Raw genomic sequence first — 16,429 nt, 5'->3', positions numbered from 1 at the left:
TGAAAAAGGACAGTGGACTCAAATGAGACTTCCTGTTCTTGTCACTTTGTTTACAGATAGTTTCTCAAAATGAAAGAATCCCAGCATTTCAGGAGAGCAATGTGGGAGGATCACTTGAGGTCAGGAGTTGGAGACCAGCCTGGGCAACATAGTGAGACCTCATCTCTACTAAAAGTTTAAAATAAATTAGCTGAGTGTGGTGGCATGTGCCTGTAGTCCCAGCTACTCCAGAGGCTGAGGTGGAGGTTGTAGTGAGCCCAGATGGCACCACTGTACTCCAGCCTGGGCAACAGAGCAAGACCGTCTCAAAAAAAAAAAAAAAAAAAAAAAGTATATTAGGCTGTTTTTGCATTGCTGTAAAGGAGAAATACATGAGACTAGGTAACTTATGAAGAAAAGAGGCTTAATTGGCTTACAGTTCTGCAGGCTTTATGGGAATCATGGTGCTGGCATCTGCTTGGCTTCTGGGGAGGCCTCAGGAAGCTTACATTCATGGTGGAAGGCCTTAAACAGCCATATCTGGCAAGAACTTACTATCTTGAGGACAGTACCAACAGGATGATGCTTTATGAAAAGCTTCTTTTTTTTTTTTGAGATGGAGTCTCGCTCTGTCGTCCAGGCTGGAGGGCAGTGGTGCGATCTCAGCTCACTGCAACCTCCGCCTCCCGGGTTCAAGTGATTCTTCTGCCTCAGCCTCCTGAGTACCTGGGATTACGGGTGTGCACCACCACACCTGGCTAATTTTTGTGTTTTTAGTAGAGACGGGGTTTTACCGTGTTGGTCAGGCTGGTCTTGAACTCCTGACCTCATGATCTGCCTGCCTCGGCCTCCCAAAGTCCTGGGATACAGGCGTGAGCCACTGCACCTGGCCTATGAAAAGCTTCTTCATGAATAAGTATCAGAGTCAGTCTTGTAAATTAAACCCTGAAAATTTTAGAGTCAGATCAGCTAACACTCTTCACTAGAAAAAAGCCAGAGTAGTTTGTATTCTGCGAGGGGCAGTGGTTGGGAGTGCCCATGAAGGACTTGGTGCTGTTCTGTGAGTCACTTCCAGAACCAGAAGTCTTCCCTCACCATTTTGTGTCCTCTCCAGTGTTGCTGTCTCCTTTAAGAGATCTGTGATAGGGACTCACCCACATACCACTCACTCCCTATTCGTTCTGTTGGCATCAAAGATTTATATGCCTTTTTTGTGAGTTGGAGTCCTAAGGAATAGCTACTCTCTGGGCCTGACTGCTCAGAAGGGCATCTCCTTCACCTCTATGAATAGCATTGGTTAATCCTTTATCCTCTGAAATCTTCCGTCTCCCCATTAACTGGAAGACTTTCCCCAGCCTGTTAAGAGCCCATTGTTTCCAGGCTAGCTTGATCTCAGGCTGAGTGGCCCTCTTTGCTTCAGGAATCTTCCCATTTTCTACCACTGTTCTTCTCTCTGTCCCTCGCCCCCAATAACCTTCTTTACTCCTCACCCTCCTTACCCATTAAACTTTCCAGCTCCTACTGGATAACTGAAAGGATTGGAGAGATTCAGGAATGAAGTCTCTAGCTACCAAGCTCAAGTCTGGGCCATCCTTCCTTCTCGGGCCTTGTGACAGTTCATGTGAATTTGGATTAAAGCAGCCAGGAACCCAGGCAACTGTTGTCTTCAGTCTAATTTTTTTCTTCTTGCTTCTTCTTTACAGGCAAAGAAGAGGAAAAGAGCAGAGCGCTTTGGGATTGCCTGATGAAAAGTTCCTGATACTTTCTGTTCTCCAGTGTTTTCCATTTCTCTCATTCTTCTTGGTCACATATATGCCTAAATGCACAGTCATGTGCCTACGTCCTGCCTCGCAATGAGGGAGCATGTACCCCAGGTACATCCGTGAACTGCGGCAGCAGTTTGACTTATTGCTGTTTCAGCTTTAAGGTTGTTGTGTTTTTGTTTTTGATTATGTTGCTTGTTAATAAAAAAAAAAAATAGAAAAGAGAACAATGTGTTTTATTAGGTGCTCCTTTGATTTATTGGAGCCAGATTAGACCAGATAAAGGGAGTTTCAGGGGCAAATGTTATAGAGAATTGGCCATAACACCTTTACCCCTTAGAAGACAAGGAAAAGGATTGAGTTTACCCTTTAAGCCTATTTATTCCCTTCTGTCATACTCACAAGCATTTTTTATCCTCTGTGAAGAGGTTAAGTTACCCACCCACCAAGTCTTTGCTCCAGCAGCTTGTAGTGACCCGCTGAAATAAAACAGAACATGGGAGGTTTTAGGTGTTGCAAAGGACATAAATACAAGGGCAGTGATTAATAGCCTTCTGTTATTAGCTAATAATGCAGACTTTTTCTTGGATAAGATGGAGTCCAGGGTCCCACATTAAAGGAAAAGGGCCCTGATTTCAAGGGTGATGTGATACGATACTATGTTGGTCAGTCAGTTCAGGAAGGGAGATGGGCTGGATATCCCTCAGAGACAGAAGAAATTTTGTATGCAGAATCAAAGCATGACAGAGGATGTCAGAGCTGTTACGCATTGTTAGCTAAATCATTGGGAACATAAGCAGTGGAACTGGAGGCTTCAAGTTCATGTAGATCTGAAACCTGCTTAATCTTTTTGGATATGTTATTGCAGAGTTTCTCCTCTTAATCTTTATATAAGCTCGGTTTTTGTTTGAGTTATTTTTGGTAATAAGACTTAGGAGCCCGGCACCTTACCTGAAAACTTTGGTACTATGATCAGGTCCCATGTTGCTGTGGTGTAATCCTTTATCCTTATTCCTACTAAAACCTGCCTGGTTTTGTGCTTAATGAAATGGTAATAGTTTGATCACCTTTCTAATGTCAAGATATCTCTTTATTTCTCTAAAGTCTCTGGTTGGTGAGGAAGGCAGGGACCTAAAGTTTAGATACTTTAGAAAAATTGTGCCTTGGAGAGCAAATCCAAAAACTGCTGCCCATTTGTTGTGAAGTTTGCCCCATTCTGAGACTTTGGAGAAGTGAACAAAAGGGAATGCTGGTTAAATTTTTGACACCTCTTCAACCAAATAAACCTTAAAATTGGAATGACCTTCCCTTTTTCCCTCTTTTCCGTCTGCGTCCCTTTTCTTTACCTCAGGCTCTGATCTTGGGGCTAGCTTTTCCTCTCTCTACTCTGTCTTCATCTGAAAACAGAGTAGATCTGATTTGTAACTTGAGAGATTATAGATTCACTAATGGTTTCTACCTGAATATGGCTTTAAAAAGAGAAAAATACGTGAGGGAATAGAACAGTGGATCTTTTGGAAGTTTTCTTCACTTTGTCTCTTTATCCTCTATAACCTTCCAGAAAGATATTCAGCCTTACTTGCCAGGATTCTCTTCTTGAAGCCTAACTATTCTCCTCACTCATCTTACTTCCCCTAGATCTTTGAACAGTGTTTTCCAATTTGTGAGGATTTTTTTTTTCTTATTAACCTTTTTCATCCCATTTCAGTAGCTGTTCCTATGTTGGTCAGAAGTCTCTAACCTCCAAGCCAGATGAAGTCCTCCCCTTCTTATCTCATTATAGTCATTCCCCACATACTCTTTGAGCATGAATAGTTCAGGATGCCTTTTTTCCAATTCAGTTTTAAAATAGTAATTCCATTTGGTGATGGAACAGACATTGAGGCTTGTAATTGTTTACCTGAGATCTTAGTACCCTTCCTTCCTATCCCCCAGTTTCTCTACTATAGCTGATCCAGCATCCAGATGTGGTTAACTGATTCCAATTCCTGAAGCTGTGACATTCTCTGCATACCTGAAAGCTCTTAATGAGGGAGTCTATAAAAGCTGTGGGGAGAACTAGCTTCCTCAGCTATAAATCTGTACTTTTTTATGGCTCTCTAGCATTATTCTCTTTTTTTCTACTCTCACTCTAAACTGCCCAGCCTCCCACCCTCTTAAGAACTGCTGAAGATAGAGGCTAGAAGCTTCTGTGAGGATGAGGGCTATAGGAAGGAAGGGCAGGATTTCTTGGTGTTGAGTTGAGTTCTGTTGCTGTGTCTGACATGAGGAGTGAGGGAGGAACTTAAGGGAGGATAACTTTTTTGCTATTCTCTTATATGAGGGCCTCTGGCAATGCCACTTATTTCTGATTATTGGAATCCCCCCAAAATTAAACCTCCCCTTCTCTTGCCATATCTAGACTTTTCTTGTTTTTCCCTTCCAAAGGGATTGAAAATTACAGGTTTCACATATTTCCAGATTCTTTGAGTCCAAGGTGTCCCCAACTTTCTTGTTATCTCTTTCCCTTATGTTGTTCCTGTATTTAGGTTTCTACCTCCCGGATCACTTTTAATAGGATAGATTAGAATGTAATATTGTTTAGCAACTACTTACATTTAATTTCTTGTTCTGCCACACTAGCTCTGAGACCCTGGGCAGATAATCATTCTCTTTTCAGACTGTACCAAAAGGAACCCCATTGTGAAGGTTGCTGTGTGAATTAAGTGATATTCTCATACCATGTATTCACACTACAATAAATATTAGCTTTTACTGGGTGATCAGGGTACTGTGGAAATACATATTTCTTTCCCTGAGTAGGTTCTAGCTAGGTGTGAGTGCCCTAGTTTGAACATGTTTGTGTGTGCATACACCCAGTTATGCAGTTGTATTTTGAGAAAAAGAAAAGGCAGAAAGAGTCCCATTCATTCCCTCAACCCCAGCTCACTGGCAGGAAAGCTGGACATTGTTGCTTTGGAGCATTGACTTTCCTGCTTCTACCCCACTACAGACCAGAAGCTGTAAATGCCACTGCCTGCTGATTCTTAGCTTGGGGCCCCTGCCATTTAAAATATAGGCAAGGTCAGAGTATAGGGTAGCTTCTCATGCCTTCGGTTGGAGGATGTTTTAGGATAAAGAAGAAAAGACTTGTAAAAAGTCATCTTGAGTAGTCTTTTTTTGGGTGTTCTCTCAATATAGGAAACAAATGAGCCACAGGGAGAGAAAACCCATTTTCAGCTCAGGCCAAAGTTAGGGGTAGATGTGGATATAGTTCCCTTGGGAAGATAGAATACATAACACTTCTGCTACTCAACCAGTTCCAGCCTCATTCTTGTAGTTGGTCTCGGGTGGGGTCAGTGTGCTGATAGAACTGATAAGACAGGGAAAACATGGCAGTACATTGAACCTGCAGTAGCGCTGTCCCCAATTCTGGATCAGGTTGATGTCACAGGAGCTTTCCTTATTTTTATTTTACTTTAATTTTTTTTAGAGACAGTGTCTTACTATGTTGCTCAGCTTGGAGTACAGTGGCTATTTACAGGCCCAATCACAGCACACTGCAGCCTTGACCCTCTGGCCTCAAGTGGTCCTCCTGCTGCAGCCTCCTGAATAGCTGGAACTACAGACTACAGGAGCACACCACTGGGTCCTGCTTTCCTTTTTTTTTTTTGAGATGGAGTCTCCCTCTGTCACCATGCTAGAGTGCAGTGGTGTGATCTCAGCTCACCGCAACCTCCGCCACCTGGGTTCAAGCGGTTCTTCTGCCTCAGCCTCCCATGTAGCTGCGATTACAGGCGCACGCCACCACGCCCGGCTAATTTTGGGTATTTTAGTAGAGATGAGGTTTCACAATGTTGGCCAGCATGGTCTCGAACTCCGGACCTCTCATGATCCGCCCGCCTCGGCCTCCCAAAGTGCTGGGATTACAGATGTAAGCCACCGCGCCCAGCCAGCTTTCCTTATTTTTTAAAAATGTGAATCAGGCAGTATTATTTTGCCATTCCCAACTCATATTCCTGGGCAATTGTGCTCTAGGTACATGGGAAAAATTTTTACAGTGAACTGAAAGAATATTTGAGATGCTATTTTAGCCACTCTTGTGTAACAAGGCAAGTTGGATGGCTATGTTGGTTTAGATTTTTGTCAAACTTCGTTGAGGAAACCTAGGAACAGGGACTGCAGGAGAATAGGACACTAGCTGGATCATCTCAAGAGAACCTTTAGATCTTCCATTCTGTGGAGGCTGGGAGAGGGGTTTTGTTGTCTTTGGGACTGTTTTGGCTCAAGCTTTTCAGAGAGGGGTTGTTCTAGGTGCCCCCAGTTTCCTGTCCTCTTCCCATCCTTCCTTGGCCTGCATGTCCCAAACCTTATACCACCATGCCCTTAGTGTTTTCTGTCTTGCTCCAGGACCCCATCTTCTTAGTCACTGAACACGAGGTTTCCTGTCTCAGATCCTCTTCACCTCCGGTTCTCCAAGGTGTAAATGTGGCACTTGATTAGGGAGAAGAGCTCAGCACTGAATTCTAAACTCTTTGACCACTTTTATTTTTTTTTTCAGGTTCAAGTGCTGGATTGTGTCATGTGACCATCCCAAAACTCAGAGCACCCTATGGCCATCTTTGCCCTCTGTCACATAACTTGAAAACTGCCTGATGGCCTTTTTGCAGTGGTTCCCTCCAGGAAGCCTTGATCTCAGTTGAAGAAGTTCTTTCCCGGCATTCCAGTGCCCCTGTCAGCTCCATACTCCTCAGACACCCTTAACAAAGGCTGTCATGCACACAGTGTAACAAATACACAAAATAAATGATAATTACACTAATAATGATATGTTCAGAGGGGCACTGGCCAGGTCCACACACATCATAAGGTGGGAGGGGGTGCTAACTCCCACTGGGTTGCTGAGCTGTGCCCCCCAAGTCCCTTTACTCTGTGCCTCTTTGGGGGTAGGGAGGAACAGGGGAATGAGACTTCAGCTCACAGATTTATGTTCATAAGAGAAAGACCCCTGCCCCCCCACCCACCACACACAAACAAAGGTCTTTATTTGGTGGTATTTAAGGGGCTGTATTCTAAGTGTCCCCCATATTTAATGCCCCAGCTCTCTAGAATCTGTAGAGGGAAGATACCTGATGCTTATTGCCCAATCCCTACTCTGCCAAGATCAAGAGTCATTTGACCTTGGAGGGAGATATTATCTGTTCTTCACTTCTTTGTTCCTTTCCTTCCACCAAGGAAATGTGAGTGGTATTGATGGTCGGGTGTGTCTTGTCCTCCAGGATTGGGGCAGAAGGAAGGATGAAGAACAGGGCCAGAGAGGCTTGGGGTTAGCATAGCTGCTATATGGGTGAAGGCAAGCTGAAGAGCCTAACAGCCCTGCCCATTCCTCTACTGAAAGACCTTGTTTCACTTTCTCACTATAAAAATAGGAATAAGATGTTAAAGCTCACCAACATCACCTTCTCAAGGGTGGTCACATACCTTTGCCCCTTCCACCAACTGGCCAAGGGGGAGAGTCATGCTCTTGGGAAGAATGAGCCATCCAGTTTTGCTCACCAGCTTGGGCTTTACTTTAGTTCAGTACTGTTTTTATCAGACCCGTAACTGCTGGTTCTACTTAGAGTGACAGTTTTGCTGAAGGTTCTTACCCCCACCTCTCCTGACATCCTCTACGCTCTTGAGTGGAGCCAAGAGGCCTGGTGGTGAAGTAAGGATAGGGTGTGGATCAGGAGATTCTCAACTCCTTGGCTTCTAGGCACTGTCCAGCTGGGAGGCAGAGGGGAACTTGTACTCTGAAGCCTGTGACTCCTCTTAAGCCTCACATCTCTTCACCACTACTCTGGTGCCCTGGTTATCTGTCCCACAGCGAGAGGTATTTTATGTCCATAAAGTGCCCGTGGTAAGTGCTCAGAATTCATCTCTTGGCTGTGGCGGGTGCTGTCATTTCTCATTCCATTGAGGGGAAGAAACTGAGGCACAGTGAGTCCAGAGGAGAATGGGTCAGGGTTGTGGGAGGAATGAATGGGCCTAGCTAGTGACTTGAAATGGCAACTAGTCTCTGCCTGCTTCCTAGCCTTCCAAACCCGGGAGTCTCCATCCTTTTCATCCTCTGTTCTAACTGGCCTTGTCAGATGCTTTTCCCCACTGTACTTTCCCCTCCCTGCTGCCAGGTACTGTTAGATTCCAAAAATAAAAGGAAAAAATAATTATACACTCTGCTTCCTTGTTCTCCCCTCTTCCACCCTGAGCTTTGGGGTTAGGGGACTAAAATGTCCCCCTTCCAGAATCCCTCCCACCTTGGTCTGCTGGCTCTATTCCCTAGCCCAGAGCAGTGATTTGGATTCAAATGCCCTGTAACCTTCAGCCTCCTTACTGCTCCTTTCTTGACCTCTCCTAACGCTTTCCAGACCCAGGGGACTCTGGGGTCTCTATACTTTCTCTAATTGACCTGAAGATAGAGGCTGGGAGCAGGGCCATTCCAGAGGCTCTTTGGTCTCTCTCTTGGCTGAGGGAATTTGGGCATAAGCAGGCTGCACCCTCTGGCTAAATAACTCAGTATCATGAGGGTGGACCTGAGGGTTTAAAGTAGCTCTCATTATATAGATCCTGGATGTTGAGGGTTCTCTCTCCCACCCCTGCATCCCCAGCTCTTAAACCCTAACCTCTTACTATTTCCATGACAACTGGCTTCAATTCAAGCCATTTAGCTCAGAAAAGGTTGAGTTAGGTTGATGATGGGTTAGAAACTAAACTTCATGTGTCTGCCCTCTTGCCCTTTACTCCCATTCCCAACCCTGGAGGCTTTATACAAGTGCTTAAGTGAGTAGGTGTTGGGGAGAGCAGGGTTTGGGGAATAAGGGATAAATGGGGCACAGTGGGCAGGGGCCCTCCTATTCCAGTAAAGCCAAATACCAAAAAAATGAAAAGTCACAATAAATAAATAAATAAAAATTCCCAAATCTTTTTGCCCCTGCCCTCACTTCCCCTTCCCCTGGCCACTGTTGGAGGGAGAGAAGGAAAAAGAATGGATTTTTGATTTCTTCTACTGAGTAGTCAGGGGATCTCCCCAAACTATACCAAGCCCCTCACCTTGCCAGTGGAAGAAAGGAGGCTTGGTGTGGGGCTTTCATTTATTACTCCATTTCAGTCTCTTTCTCAGTGTTTTGTCTCTGCCTAGTCTGTCTCTTCTGCCTCTCTCTGCCTTCTCACTGCTGCTCTTTTTGTTCCTCTGTCTCTATCACTCTGTCTCTACATCTCTCTGTCTTTTTGTCAAACCTTCTCATCTGCAAACTTCAAACACTCCCCACCCTGACTATGCCCCTCCTTCCCCTTTCCCCCAAACCCCTCACCCCTCAATTCCCACCTGCCTCCCTCTGTTGTATTGCACACTGCTTGGTCGGGGAACAGGGTGTGATGTTCATGGGAAGAGTGGAGGGAGCTCTAGGGCTTGGGGGCATGGGGGCAGGGCTGGGGGTCTTGGGGTAGGGTCTGTGGGGGAGGCATCCTCTATCCCCCACCTTAAGAGCAGCCACAGCGATCCACCACCATGCCAGGGATCTTGCCGTAGATAATCTGCTGCTTGTCATTGAAGTAGAGCATGTTGATTGGGGACATCTTGGTGGGGGTACAACAGGGCCCAGCAGAGCCTCTTGGATTGGCCTGCTGCACCAAATGGGTATGCGGATATTTTTGCATGAACATGTACTCGCATTGGCCGGAGCAGTAGTTGGCCTTGTAGCGCTTAGGTGCGATGATCCAGTCCCAGCCGAAAGCCTCAAAGTCCACTGTGAGGGGATATCGGCAGCATCGGGACTCGCTTGAGTGCTCATCGCAGTCCAGACCCAGGTTCCGCCGGGAACGTTTTGTGTTCTCTAGGACTCGAAGCTCCATGAATGGATGCTGCGGGTCAGGGAGAGGGGAAAGAAATGTGATATGGCCCTGAACAATTCCTCTTCCCTGTTCCTTTCCCACCTGCCAGGGGTATCAGAATAGAGACCGCTGACTTCTCAGCTTTTCCATTGCTCCCACCCCCAGAATTATTCTGCCCACTTTTCTTGCCAGCTAGCTAGCTCTCCTTCAACTCACCATCTCTAATTCTTACTCTTCTGGCAACCTGACCCCCGTCAGCCCCTTGGCCCAACGCCTCAACAGCCAGTTTTTTTGTTCTCACAGCTCTTCCATTAACTGACACCTTTACCTTCAAATCCAGTTTTCAGCTGTTGTCTGATTTGGATCCTTGAGAAGTAATAGTTGCCACCCAATTCCTCAACTTCTCTAGAATCAGCTGCTGACCCCAGAGAAGTAATGCTAGTCCCCAGCCTCCTTCACATTCCTTGTCTACCTTTTCCAATGTAACCCCATCTCCTCAGGGCCAGGTTACACATATCCACCACCTCAGGCCCCCTGCTCACCAGCCCCTCGGCTCCCGGCCCCAGGGAGGTGACAGCCAGGTCTGTGCCACTGGGATCAAAGGCGTTGATCTCGATGCCCCAGTTGCTCTGTGGCTGGCGGAACCAGCTGTGTAGCACTTGCTTGAAGTCGATGCTCTGCCAATGGCCTGAGCGTGAGTGCAGCTCAATCTTCAGTGAGCGGATACGGATGTGACGCCGGCCTCCGCCCCCTCCCCCTGCGGTCCCTTCCCCAGTTAGGGGTTTTAGTCGCAAGATCTGCAGGTAGACTGTGGCTGGGCGGGGTACAGGCCGTAGGTACACCCACAGCTGGGCCTTCAGTACCTTTGTGAACATCACCTTGGGACTGAAGTGAAAATGGCAGCAGAGAGGGCTGCCATCTGTCTGTACTGCTGGGTCCGCTGATAAGAGAGAAGGGCACAGCATCAGCAAAGGGTGTTTGTGTAGGGGATCAGTAGTCCTGTGTGGCATTGGCAATTTTGGACTTCTCAGCCTGACTTTTCCAGTTCTTCTTTACCCTTCTCCCCTGCCTATCTTATACCATGTCTCCGGTACCTAAAACAGCACTTGCTCTTTAGGATGATGGCCCTATAAGGCCTTACTGATCTGTGTCCATTTCCTAATCCACTTGCCCTAATATATAGGTTCCTGTCTACCAGATAACGTGCAAAATTATTCCTCCACCACCATCCTTCCTGTCCAACTTTTCCCAGCATGTAAGGCTCCAACATTTTCTGAATCTTTGAAGCTCTTTATAGAAGCCATACCTCTTATCACACCTGCTGCCCTTCCATCACCTTGCCCCTATCTGCTCTGACTTATCTGTTGGACAGGTAGGGCCTGGCACATCCCTCCCCCACAAAAAAACACAGATGGCCTCAGAGAGGGGATAACCCAGGGTCCAGATAGGGAGCATGAGCTAAATTTATCCCATTATGTAAACCAGAATTCAGATCTAGGCTTCTTGCCTCACTCCCATTAGGAATAACACCCAGCAAAATGGAACTATCGAAGCACTTCCTATACATCTGTCTCCCCATTCTCTCTCTCCTAAGAAGTTTCTTCAGCTGCTGCTTCATCATCATCACCATGACTGCCCGAAGCTCTTGAGGAAAGGAATAATTACCTCCATAGTGTTGCCTCCTATTTGCCTAAAGCACCAGAAATAATATTAAATACACCAGATCAACTACAATGCCTTTTTTCTCCCCTGAGCTTCCTTTGGCTTCTCAGTCTAGTGCCAGTAGGTCTTTACAAAGTTTTAACATCCCAACTTTACATTTTGACCCATTTCCCCTTGCTCTGGATGTTAAATTGATCCTTCTTGGGTCTAATGGATGATTCTCAATAAATATCTGCCTCTGCTTCCATTCCAGCTCCTCTTCACTGCCTTTCCTAAGTCAGTTGGGAGTGCCCTACAACATGTCTCCATTGGACAGAATATGTCTATCCTCACTCTAGATAGGAAGAATCAGGAATGAGCTTCCAGAGCCGGATAAGTAGGGTTAGGAAGTCTAGGCCTTTAAGTATCCTCCCCATGTCTTCAGTTCTGCAAAATCAGGATGGACTTAGGATATCCTGTCAGCTCTTCCCCACCCCCACCCTGGGAGAAAGAGGACCTTCTAAGTGAGATGAGGAGAAAGTGCTTAATGAACATCATTATTCAGGATATGATACCCAAAGTCTCTATAGCTTTTTTTTTTCTTGATTATTCTCTGAGGTCCCAGGGCCCTGGTAGTCCAGTTATTTTACTGGCTGGAGCTTCAGTGATGGTGCAATAGAGTAGGGTTTGGCGGGTGAGAATTCAGAGATCAGAAGTAGCTGGGGTAGGGAAGCTACTAGTGAGATGGGGAGTGACAAGCAACATCTCAAATAGCATACTTTACAAATTTCTGCATAGGAATTGTCTATTTTCTTGCCATTAGGTACTAATCTCCATGAGAGTGGACACTGTTGTTATTCATAGTGTCTGTTTTGCTCACCATTGTAGCTTTAGTGCCTCCCATAGTGCCAGATAGCACTCAATAAATACATAGTGAATGAACTCCCTAAACTCCCAATCTTAAATTATACAGGCAAGTGCCTGAAAGTTCTTCCTGGCATCTAAATTCTGTTCTTTGGCTATAATTGAAGTGGGTTTAATCACTGCCTGATTCCTTACTAACCACTATCTAACCTTACTCACCAAACTTCTCAGTGTGATACAGATAATAATAATTCTTGCTTTACATGAGTGCTGAGCATTAACTAGAGAATGTGAAAATAGAAAACAAACATTTATTGAGAAGCTACTACTATTTTCACATTCTCTACTAAGCTCTAAACATAACCCTCCCTCTACCTAAGCTGATCCAGGGTTTGAAGATGAGGGCTACATCTAAGTCTTTGATTCCACATACTTGTCCCAGTGGACAGGGGACAGTCAGTGCTACAGGGAGGCAGGACATAGGGAGAAAGAAAAGAGCAGGGAGAAGAGCCAGCGGGGGAGAGACTGGAGATGGTGAGGGAGATCATAGAGAAGAGACTGTTAGAGGTGAAGGCAGATTAGTAGATATAGGGCGAGAAATAGAAGTTAGAGTGGAAAGATGCAGGGGATAATCATGGCAAAGGGAGAATAAGTTTGGGAGTTTGAGAATCCTGATGTAGGGGCAGTGATAGAAAGGAGTGGGTGATGGTTAGAAAGCTAAGGGTGGGAGGAAGCTAAACCTAGTGGGGTAAAAAGGAGAGAAAGGATAGAAAGGGTACAGACGGAGGAACAAAGGAGAAGCAGGTAGAGCCACAGAGGGAAACGGGGCTCGAGAGAGTCCCCAACACACATATGCCGAGCTCTGATGGGGAGGAAAAGGGGCCACATCTGTGTTGAATTGATCGGGCTGGTGGCAGGCAGCAGGTCAGGTTTAGTAGGCGGCGCTGGTGGGAGAGAGAGGTCACCGCACTATTTTCAGCAAATGCCCAACCCCCTCCCTGCACACCACCTCCCCTTCCCCCCACCCTAACCCCCCCAATACACACACTCCCTACCATGGCTGGAAGGCCTAAGGGCAGGAGGTTGGGCTGAGAGGGCAGGGGCCTCTTGGTGTGGGGAGGAGAGAGAAACTCAGGGGCTGGGCTTGGCTTCCAGAAGGGCAGGGGGCTGGGTTCCCAGGATGAAGGCTTGGTGGGAGAGCCTGAGAGGGTAGAGGGAACTAGGGCAGGCAGAACAGCCTAGGAGAGGTGGGGGCTGGGGTCCAGGGTTGAGGGCTGGGGGAGGGGAGGGAGGGGGAGGGGAACGGAGGCCATCTCTGCTGACAAACACCTCCCCCGATTAGCAGAGCACAAGTCTCTTATTAAAGCGGGTCCCTGGGGATTAGACTATAAAAGTCTCTTTTTCCTTTTCCCCTCTCTCCCTCCCCTCCCCTCCCCTCCACTCCCCCTCCCTCTCTTAAGAGCTCAGCTTAGGCTCTTAAAGGGGACGTACAATACCTGGCCGGAGACCCAGTTCCCTACTTGTACAAGTCCTGGGGTGGCACCGGACTGGAAGTTTTGATGGGATCCTACCAGCTGGTGTCCCCTCCCCACCGACCCAGGCCTCACCTGCACAGCCCAACTCATGTAGGCAGGGTCCCTTCACTTCGTGTATCCCCATTACCAGAGCTAACTCTGGTGGGCTCAGGCCTGTTGGTTAAGGGATGCTAAGGATATTTAGGGGCAAGGAGAAGTCCACAGCCCCATCACCCATCCTGGAAATCACACACACTACACCACATAGACTAGAGTATCTTTTCCCTCTGTAACCTTCATCTTCCAGCAAACTCTTGATCTGAATTCCTCTATAACTCTGTATCCTAGAAACCCCACCCCCTACCCCTGCCCTCAGTCGATCTGAGACTGACCCTAGCTTCCATAAGCAGAAGCCTTAAGAATAGAAGGGAAACTGAGGAACCCCAGACCAGATCCCCAGGCCTCCCACCCCCACAGCCAGTTTCCTGGTTCTTTGAGTTTAACAGCCCTGACCAAGTCTTGTGGAATTGAGGTCTGCAGAAATACCAGGGGCAGTGTGAGGCACTCAGCCTCCCAGATGCACACCTGGGTTCCTGTGCCTCTCCCATGGGGGTGGGCCACTGGGACTCCCCTCAGCCCCCAGCTTTTTATGACCCATCTGCCAATAAACCAGTCTCCCCCGTCTTCTGTTCACAGCCATAAAACCAAACTCTGTGTGTGTTGCAGGGGGCTGTGGGAAGGGGGGAAACCTTGCCAAACCACTAGGGAATAAGACAGGCCTGGTTCCCTGTAGTTGGGGAGGGGGGGGGGAGACCTCAGTGGGGGAGGAGAAGGAGTCACCTGACCCTAGGGAGAGCTGGAAAGAGGGGGTGTAGTATTCGCCTGGATTTTCCAGGCCATAAAATTTCAAAGCAGCTCATGTCTATTATATGTTCATCTTCCGTTTGGTCAGGGGCTCGGATGCCTGGGTTCCCGCTCCCCCATCTACTAGTTTCTCTTTTTTCCTAGGTCTTCGTCTCTCTCAAGTCCAGCTGCGGTAGGGGCGGGCGAATAAGGGATGGAACACTAAGGTTTGAGTAGCCAATGAGTGTCCCTAGCCCCCAGCGCAATGGAGTTGAGCTCTCTGAGCTCGGTCAGTATCAAGAAGGCACAGCTATTCCGACCCCTTGGGATACCCTGTCTGAGACAAGGGTCAGGATGGAAAGGGTGCCAGCTGGGCTGCCAGGAGGTGTACAGGGCTCTGGGACCCTATTCCTGGGAGAGAGCACACAGTTCTCTGCAGCCGGGTGGGCACGTTGCGAACGGAGCACGGAGTGGGGAGTTAGCGCCAGGGCCACTGGGAAGCAGAGAGCACTGCAGTCCAGCTGGGGCTGCGGGGGTCCTGCAGCCTCCCGATTCTATTCTCCAGCCTCCCTACCACGGCTTTTCAGGACAGAGTCACTGCCCAGTCCCAGCTTCCCCGGACTCCAACAAGGATCTTTTTGGCATACTGGGGGTGGGAGGCAGTATCTCGAAACCCGCCCCATTTCCCCCCGCCTCAACCTCCGAGAACTAGGCGTGCATACAACTTTGCAGCCCATCTCCACCGCTCCGAAAACTTCTATGAAGTAGCCCCCGCTCCCCAATTCGTCAAGTTTTAGCAGAAAAAGCTTCCGGGCCGGGGCAGCAGGGAGCGCCCCGCTTGGAGCAGAAGGCGCCCTTCGCGGGGCCAGAGCCAGCACCCCACTGCTCGCGCCCCGCAGCCCACTTACTCTCCTGGGCCATGCTAATGACGGTCTCGGTGGTGGCGTGGTACTCGTCCTCCTCCAGGAAGTCCTCGGGCTGCAGCGCGTCGCCCTGGAAGTCGTGTAGGTCCAGGATCTGCTGCAGCGGCGGCGCCTTGGGCAGCAGCTGCTTCACCACCTCGCGGCTGATGTTGGGCGCCTCCTTGAGCCGCAGTTTGCTCAAGATCTGCGACTTGATGCTCTCTAGGCGCAGCTCGCGGCTGTGCTGCCGCCAAACGCACACGGGGCAGCCGTCCGGCTCGGGCGCCACGGACGGGGCTGGCCGGCTGGAGCGCTCCCCCCCGACCCCCGCCGCTGCCGCCGCCGCCGCCGCCGCCGCCGCCGCCGCCGCCACGGGGCCCTCGGCCGCCTCCCCCCGGGGCCGCAGCTCCAGGGCGAGGAGCAGGAAGCCCAGCAGCAGCGGGGCCGCGAGCACCATGCTGGAGGGGAGGGGAGGGAGGACTGGGGGGCGGGGACGCCGGAGTCCCGCGGGGAGGGGGCGGAGGGAGGAGGGAGGGAGGAGGAGGGGGTCCGGGCGGCGCGGGATTGGGGGCTGCCCGGCCGAGGGGGGACCCGGGGGGCCGGGGGCGGCGGGCGCGCGGGCGGGGCGGGCGGGCGGCCGGGGCGGGCGGCTGGGGGGGCCCGAGCCCGGGCCAGGCCCTTTATAGCCCCGGCCCCCGTGTCGTCAGCGGCCGCGATTGGCTGCGGAGCCAACAAAAGAGGCAGCGCTGTCATCCGAGGCGAAAGAGGGAGCCGGAGAGAGCCGAGGAATAGAGAGAGGGAGGGAGTGAGGGAGCAAGGGCCAGAGAGAGATGAAGAGACAGAGATATGAGGGGGCGGGGGGGGGGCGGATATAGAGGGAAAATCAGAGCCAGAGAGACCAAGGAGAATCAGAGAGATAAAGGGGGAAGAGGCAGAGATAGGAAAAGGAGGAGGAGAGAGGGAGAAACAAAGGAGGAAAAAGAGAGTCGGGGGAAGACGCAGAAGTGTGAGACTTAGCTAGAGAGGGAAATAGTGTGGCTGTGGGAGACACAGAACCGAGAAGGAGGAAGACTGG

The 16,429-nt window shown here is 49.1% G+C and overlaps 2 protein-coding genes across 2 annotated transcripts in view; one reads left to right on the top strand and one right to left on the bottom strand.

The window, feature by feature from the left end:
- Window positions 1-1,969, top strand: part of SARNP (SAP domain containing ribonucleoprotein) — a gene marked incomplete at its 5' end in the record, with an annotated part of 60,288 nt that extends 58,319 nt beyond the window's left edge. The window contains 1 exon segment of the mRNA NM_001133417.1: window positions 1,683-1,969. Coding sequence (NP_001126889.1) covers window positions 1,683-1,724 — 42 coding nt within the window. The 3' untranslated portion in view covers window positions 1,725-1,969.
- Window positions 1,970-3,383: 1,414 nt separating this feature from the next.
- Window positions 3,384-15,884, bottom strand: GDF11 (growth differentiation factor 11). Its single transcript, XM_024256540.3, has 3 exons — window positions 15,361-15,884; window positions 10,133-10,530; window positions 3,384-9,620 (listed from the first exon to the last, which is right to left on the bottom strand). The coding sequence occupies exons 1-3, from the start codon at window positions 15,809-15,811 to the stop codon at window positions 9,240-9,242; spliced, it is 1,230 nt and encodes a 409-aa protein (XP_024112308.1). The 5' UTR covers window positions 15,812-15,884; the 3' UTR covers window positions 3,384-9,239.
- Window positions 15,885-16,429: the final 545 nt, after the last annotated feature.

The sequence above is a fragment of the Pongo abelii genome, chromosome 10 (assembly GCF_028885655.2).
Source record: "Pongo abelii isolate AG06213 chromosome 10, NHGRI_mPonAbe1-v2.0_pri, whole genome shotgun sequence".
Classification (NCBI taxonomy): domain Eukaryota; kingdom Metazoa; phylum Chordata; class Mammalia; order Primates; family Hominidae; genus Pongo; species Pongo abelii.
The sequence above is the reverse complement of the archived record's forward strand: the minus strand, read 5'-3'. Positions and strand labels throughout refer to the sequence as shown.

Excerpts from the sequence above, each read along its gene's own strand:
- GDF11 (XM_024256540.3), bottom strand. The coding sequence starts at position 15,811 with ATGGTGCTCGCGGCCCCGCTGCTGCTGGGCTTCCTGCTCCTCGCCCTG. Across the intron at positions 10,531-15,360 it reads CATTAGCATGGCCCAGGAGA|CGGACCCAGCAGTACAGACA; the intron begins GTAAGTGGGCTG and ends CTCTCTTATCAG. Across the intron at positions 9,621-10,132 it reads GGCCGGGAGCCGAGGGGCTG|CATCCATTCATGGAGCTTCG; the intron begins GTGAGCAGGGGG and ends CCTGACCCGCAG.